This window comes from Priapulus caudatus, unplaced genomic scaffold, assembly GCF_000485595.1.
Source record: "Priapulus caudatus unplaced genomic scaffold, Priapulus_caudatus-5.0.1 Scaffold441, whole genome shotgun sequence".
Lineage (NCBI taxonomy): Eukaryota > Metazoa > Priapulida > Priapulimorpha > Priapulimorphida > Priapulidae > Priapulus > Priapulus caudatus.
Genome location: NW_014577502.1, coordinates 199355 through 206985, shown reverse-complemented (window position 1 = coordinate 206985; position 7631 = coordinate 199355). Strand labels below are relative to the sequence as shown.

At 38.8% G+C, this 7631-nt stretch overlaps 1 protein-coding gene across 3 annotated transcripts in view; it reads left to right on the top strand.

Moving 5' to 3' along the window:
• The window catches only part of LOC106810451 (Na(+)/H(+) exchanger beta-like), a 23809-nt gene that overhangs the window by 7541 nt on the left and 8637 nt on the right, over nt 1-7631 (top strand). For all 3 annotated transcript variants that reach the window (XM_014813814.1, XM_014813813.1, XM_014813812.1), the window contains 7 exons: nt 973-1043; nt 1671-1782; nt 4425-4506; nt 4974-5069; nt 5493-5614; nt 6003-6079; nt 7382-7507. In XM_014813814.1, the coding sequence (XP_014669300.1) occupies nt 973-1043; nt 1671-1782; nt 4425-4506; nt 4974-5069; nt 5493-5614; nt 6003-6079; nt 7382-7507 (686 nt within the window). The remainder of the gene's footprint in view (nt 1-972; nt 1044-1670; nt 1783-4424; nt 4507-4973; nt 5070-5492; nt 5615-6002; nt 6080-7381; nt 7508-7631) is intronic.

Genomic DNA, 7631 nt, shown 5'->3' with positions numbered 1-7631 from the left:
ATGCCATCCCATGCCATCCCATGCCATGCCATCCCATCCCATCTCAGGGGCGTGTACAGGGTTAGGGTTAGGGGGGTCTAACCGTAACCCAAACTTGCGAGCAAGCGAAGGGAGGGTATGGGGGCCCTCCCTCAGAAATCTTTTGAAATTATACCCCCTTAGATGCGTTTTCTGCGCGAGCAGGGGCGGGGGGGGGGGGTCCGGACCCCCTGGAGGCTTGGCGGAGGTTATGTTTTCACCGGCGTGTGTTTGAGTGTTGGTTTGTGGGTTTGTGTTCGCTCGCTGTTCGGCTGATTGGCCCGCCACCGCCGCCGCCTCCGCGCCGGAACAGCCTGTATCATACAGGTTAAGCCTAACTGAAAAAGTTATGGACGGATTGTCATAAAATTTTCAGGATACGTCAGAAATGGGCTAACTTACAATTGGTGAGATATTGGTGGTGATCCGGATCCAATTAATTAATTAATTAATAAATTAATTAATAAAATTTTCAACTAATTGTTACCCCATTTCTGACCTATCCAATTGATTACATTTTGGTGGTGATCCGGATCCAATTAATTCATTAACTAATTAATTAATTAATAAAATTTCCAGGATAGGTCAGAAATGGGGTAACTTAGAATTGATTACATTTTGGTGGTGATCCGGATCCAATTAATTATTTAATTAATTAATTAATTAAGTAATAAAAATTTCACATTGAGAGAATTCAGCTGCCTTGGCGGAGGTCTGTGCTCTCCGAGTGCTCTAGTTACATATGAAACTTAGTGAGATATGCAATTGGTTAGTGTCACACACACATATATGTGTTGTGTTTTAGATTTGTCACCAGGCCTCCTGTACAACAGGCATATCTTAATTACAGGCTTCCTATTGGTTAATTAGAAAAATATGCTACATTAATCAAATTAATAAAACGAATTTAAGGCCAGGTTTCTTTTACTTTATGGTGTATAATTACTATTTCAGATGCTGTTACTGTTGTAATGTATAACATGATGTCCTCTTTTCTGCTGATGGATACCATTGATGCTGGACAGGTATGTATATAAGAGTTATGTGCCAGCAAAAAGTCACTGTATTCTTGCTGGCTGGCTGGTAGAAGTGCTCTTAATATATTTCAGACTAAAAAATTATTGCTCAGTATATTTTTGGTGCCTGTGGTCATATTTATATAAATAACTAATTTTCTGTACAAGCAGTTACTGTTATATATCAAACACACATCAGTTATTCATTTATGGAAAAATAAATCTTTAACTCATAATAAATGGCTTAAATATTGGACGTAGTCAGGGGCTAATATAGCTGCTTAATATGGGCACCCATGGCGAGCGTAAAAAAAATAATATATATACTTATCTATCATATTAAATTGGGCGTTTGGTCGACACATTTTATTCAGATAATAGATTCTAGATCTAATATGAGCATTTTATTATAAAACAGTGCCTACATAACGATAGAAACATGGAGATCTGCATCAGAACTCTGCAAATTTGGGCGTTTTATGAATTTTGTAATTTGGGCATTTTGCTAGGGGTCATAATTTGGTCTTCAGTATGAAAAATGGCTTGGATCAAGCCCTGGTAATGATATTAGCTACTATCAAAGTAGGTTTTATCGTTATCAGGCAGTGTCATCATTGAGTATGGTTTCATTTTTAGATTGCCTTGGGCTTTGCATCATTCTTTGTGGTCAGCCTTGGTGGTATTGGTGTCGGGTTAGTACATGGGATAGTGACTGCGCTTTCCACCAAGTACACAAAACACACCAGAGGTAAGTTTACTGGCAATCTATAGGACTTTCCTTTTTTCAATACTAAATCTAGTTGTACAAGGAATGTCTGGGTGTTTTGATGATGCAATGACTTTATCAATTTTAGTACTTTCGGTTTCCTAGTTTTATTACTGGTTTACATGTAACCACACATGAATTTATACGAATAGAAGTGGTAATGGTTTCATTTAGAAATCTCCGTGTAGGTTTAGCCATGTTTATTAGCTCACCTTGACATCGTCAAGCTGAACTATTGCCATGGGTCGTCGTACGTCTTACATCCGTCCGTCAACATTTCGCTACGGTCAACGATAACTCAGGAACCGTTTGGCCCACATGTTTCAAATTGGGTATAGTTGTTACTGCTATGCTCCCATATTAAACGTCCTATTTTGGAGCACGCCAGATAACGTACTTTCGAACCACGGCAATTTTTTGGCAAAAATGGGAATTGCCATTAGTCAGTTCAGGTTCAACGGATTTTGCTCATTTTTGGTATGTGAATGAATAAGGGCTAGGGGTTTTGATATTTATGCAAATTAGGTAGGGTTTAGCAATTATATAGCATATTATATAGACACGCAGATAACAAACAGTCTGTGGTGTCACACTCGTCTGGTTCGTTTTACAACATTTCATTGACAATATCTTTAATGCAAAATTCCTGCTATGAACATATTATGATTTATACTATTATTATTATATTATTATTATTATGATATAATGATTTATGCTAAGAAACATCAAAGCGGGTATAGCGCCATCTACCGTCACAAATTGTGATTAATTTTGGTTTACAAATTATTTATAATTTATGTATAATATTATTTATTATTTTCACATAAAAAATTACACATATAATTATCAAGAGTATATAATGGGAGTTCTCCCATATATACTCTTCGTTTCTATAATGTACGTCGATGGTTGCTCAATTAAAACTGACTTCTTCTCACTCACTCATTTGTGTCCTTTTTTGTGGTGAGCTACAGTGTCATTGACACTTTCATTTTTTTTAATTATGCAAATTAGGTAGATTTAGCAATTTTGCTATGCATTTCAGTGTCTGCCTACGGTCAACGATAACTCAAGAACCGTTTGACCCACATGTTTCAAATTGCATACAGTTGTTACTCCTATGGGAGAAATTTGAACATCCTATTTTGGAGCACGCCAGTCGACCTACTTTCGAGCCACGCCCACTTTTTGGCAAAAATGAAAATGGCCATCTAGATTCATCCGATTTTGTAAGATTTTGGTATGAATGTCAGGGCGTCAAGTTCCCATTTTTTCCTATTTTTTTCCTATTTTCTGGGCAATTCCTATTTTCTCCTATTTTCTGGACAAATTCCTATTTTTTCCTATTTTCTGGGCAATTCCTATTTTCTCCTATTTTCTGGACAAATTCCTATTTTTTCCTATTTTTGAGGGCTTTTCATTTTTCTGAATCCGGAATTGTATGTATCCTTCTCAGAATGCAAGAATTTACATTTCAGGTGACCCAATTTTCAAAAATTTCCTGGGGGAGGACCTCCAGACCCCCACCCCTTACTTTAAATTAACGTAATATACTCTTTACTATCACAGATTTTATTTAAGTAAAGTTGTTTCTCAGTTGGATGTGGTATGTGTATCCAGTGGGTGGGTCCAGGGGGTCCGGACCCCCCTTTTTTACCCCAAAAAAGGGAAAACACATAAAAGATAATTTTCTGCTTAAAAATTTGGAACTCCATCTTGCATTCTAGACATCAAAATTACTGCTCAGATGCTCTCAGAATGCACCAATTTTTAGACACGTCGCATAAGCTGCCTTCGGCACCTTTTTATGAAAGTGCCCTTTATTTCTTACTGGACCCCCCCTTTTTCAAAAAGCCGGATCTGCCCATGATTACATGTACGTCATACTATTTTGGAGTAGTCTACATGTATAGGTGCTTATGCATGTATAATGTATAAACTGCTTATCAATTTTAACATGCATTTCTCATTAAAACCTCAAAATATTGTTCGCATGTGATGTAACTCCAAATTTGTATATTAATAAAACCATTTGTGGTGGATCGGGATGGCTGTAGGGGTGTTGGGGGGCCATCTAACGCAAAAAATATATTCCTATTTAACATATATTTTATCACCAAAATTCCTATTTTCCTCCTATTTTTTCACATCTGAAATTCCTATTTTCCTATTTTTTGAGCGTCACTTGTCACTTGACGCCCTGGAATGGACAGTTGTTACTCCTATGGGAAAGATGACAACGTCCTATTACGTTTATTTTGTCTAACTGGTTAACAACTCTGCAATCATACCTATATACGTGTGATATTGTGTTTTAGATTCTTTGTTACAGTAATTTGACTGGAATATTTTATTGTTTTTATTTGCGCGATATTCGAAAACCAAAATGGCGATCATTTAGGCATAGCGCCATCTCTCGTCAAGATTTCAGACTTTCAGATCTGAAACATTTATTTTTGCATCAAAACTTATGCTTATATCATTATCAAGAGTATATAATGGGAGATATGCTATATAATGGGAGTTCTCCCATATATACTCTTGCTTTATATATTCCTCCCTCCCTCTTCTATCACACCCAAGGTTAGCTACAGTGTCATTGACACTTTCATTTTCTTTACTAGCTATGGAGCCTATGTTAATGCTTGGACTGGCATATATGTCCTACTTAGTGGCTGAACTCTTCCATTTCTCAGGGATTATCAGGTAGTGTGTCAGTATGTGAGAGAGGTGGTACTTTAAGTATATCATATGGATTTGTCTGGATGTGTTTTACACATGTGAAATTAGGGCTGCAAGTATAATAAAAGTAATACAAGTGATACAAGCAATACGTGCAATGCGGCGCAATACAATGCAATGCAATGTAATGCGAGTAATACTAGCTATTGACCTTAACAGTTATAATGTAACATGACAGGAACCAATGTCATCAATGCTTATTAGTTATCATGGTGAGTTTTAGGGAAAACCAAAAAAGATTTACGACGATCGGCCCTTTCGAAGCCTTGTGGCTTATTGGGCCATTGCACATAGCTGCTGCACCTGTCATCAACTACTTAAATACTCACTAATAGACTTTAAAGCAAGATCTAATGCCCTGCTTATCAATTTGAGCTCGGTTGTATTTTTAACTTTTATGCACATTGATGTGGTGTGACTTTTTTCTCCAGTATATTGGTGTGTGCAGTTGTACAGGCCGAATATGCCAATGCTAATATCTCCTACAAGTCACAGACTGCCGTACAAGTTGTCAGCAAAATGCTAAGGTAGGTTCGCACTAAAATTTCTCATCGGTTTCTTCTACCTCATTGCTCTCCGATAGATGCCTCTATCATAAAGTTTATTGAACATTCAACACTTGGTTATAGGTATCAGGGTTTCTTCTGAGGGAAAATTAGACAACGGAGGTAATGGCCAGTTTGGGGAAAAAATGTGCATGATGGATGTAAAGACGTGCCATGCGGACGTGGGTGGGGGGGTGAGGGGGAAGTTCCCCTATCGCTGGGAAGGGGGGTTCTGGGGGTCTCCCCCAGCAAAATTTAAAAAATTTGAATATTAGAAATTGTTACAGGAGCATTTTTATAACGGCGACGTTGAATTTGTCAATGGTGGTGCGCCACTGTACCTCCCATGTATAAGAAACCCTGGGCATGTGCCTCGACGGCAGAGTGATGCAAGGTTACTTTCAGTTCTTCATCGGATGTGATCATCTTCCTCTTCCTTGGAGTGGCCCTCGTCAGAACGAACCATTCGTGGAACACCGGCTTTGTCATGTGGACCATATTCTTGTGTCTCCTCTTCCGCTTTTTCAGTAAGTTAAGCATGGTAGGCTGAAAGCAATATAATGAGCCAAAGTTGGTAATCATGGGACATTATAATTAATATTTAAAAAATAAATCGCGTGCCAGTCATTGTATTGAGTGCCTGTTTATTTGTTCTCTACCATTTATATAAATTCTATGACGCGAGTGGCCTGAACACAATACATTGTTGTTTCTATTTTTGTAAATCTATCAGAATCTATCAGCATCACATTTAATTTTGCGGTTATATGTTATCGTTAAGTGTGTGTATCAGCAAATCCATTGCAATTTTGCAAGCTGGCTAATTGGATAAAGGTTTGCTTTTTTCGGTGATTTAGCTTTGATTGTGATTTTGTTTGATGATTTGCCTTTGCTGCTTATTTTTCATTTCCATAGGTATTTTTCTGTTGACATTGATTGTCAATTGGTTTCAAGCCGTGAAGGAGATTCACTTTGAAGATATGTTCATTACAGTGAGTTTCCATGTGTTCTAACACTGTTCATGTCTCAATTCCATGTTGGTAGCTTGAGCAAAGTAATAGAGATTGTAGTCCGGGCTAGAGGGCACAGGTGCTTGTTTTTCAACATATATGTTTTTTGTTTGTTTCCTGTCAATGTTTATGTGCTGATTCCAAATCCGATGTATGCCAGCTCGTAAGTGTTGAGCATTTTTTTCTAGAGCACAAAATCCAAAATGGCCACCAGAAAATACAATTTGGCTCATTATATGAGCAATATAATGAGCCACTCTCGCAAGGTGCCCTGTTTCTTTGACTACATTCCACTTTGATCTTGAACTTCAGCACAGACTTGGAGGTTGTTCTCATGTCACGATTAGCATTGAACAGAGCAGATGGAAAGGGAGCTAGTTCATAGGAGAAGAGGGTTTTGGTAGAAATGGTTTCCCTGGAAGAAGCCATGATTGCAATGACTAGGGCATAGATAAGTTCAGTGTTCATGTTCTCAGGAGCCCCACTGTTCAGCTTTTGCTTTGTAACGGCTGACATTTGTTTGACCTTCTTACATATCACTGGCAATACATAATCACTAAAATCGATGTCTGCTATAAGGTTTTTGGCTGCCATTTTTATTGTTTTTATTCAAAAATGCTTAACCTGTATTAACTGGCATACATCAGATTTGGAACCAGACGGTTTGAATTGTTGAAAAATTAGACTAGTCACGTTGGAAATTGGCGCTATCGCGTAAAAAGAAAAACCATGAAAAGTTAATATCTCAAGAACTACACCAGATAGAGTAATGGTGTTGGTACCAAAATGTACGCAATAGCCAAGTTTATACACATGTGCCACACATAATTCGGGTCTAAATTCAATATTGTCGCCGTTATTTACAAATAAGTGTAATTTCCGGCAGACATTTTGGATTTTGTGCTCTAGAAAAAAATGCTCAACACTTACGAGCTGGCATACATCGGATTTGGAATCAGCACCTTAAAATTGACCAGAAACAGCAAAAAAACATTAGATATGTTGAAAAACAAGCTTACACTATTATGACTATTACGCCTAGCCTGGACTATTGGGTTACCAGTCTAGAACCACTTATGTCACAGAATCGGACGCACTTGTGTCTGGGGCCTCCGTGCGTGCTTGCCTTCGTGCATGCGTGCGTGCCTCCATGCGTGCGTGCCTTCGTGCGTGCGTGCGTGCCTCCATGCGTGCGTGCCTCCATGCGTGCGTGCGTGCGTGCTTCCCTCCGTGGGTGCATGCGTGCTAATGTGTATGAACGCTGACACGTCATTGCTGTTACAGAGCTACGGCGGTCTCCGCGGAGCTGTGTGCTTCTCGCTGGCTGCATCTCTCGCCGTCCCGTCAGAGGTCAAGGATCTGCTTCTGACAACAACATTTGCCGTCATCACCTTCACCGTGTTCATACAGGTGCAGACTATAGCTCTGTGATATGTAAAGGTGCAGTGTTGATCTGTAAATGCAACCTCTCTGCCAATTTTCTCTCTCTCTCTCTCTCTCTCTCTCTCTCTCTCTCTCTCTCTCTCTCTCTCTC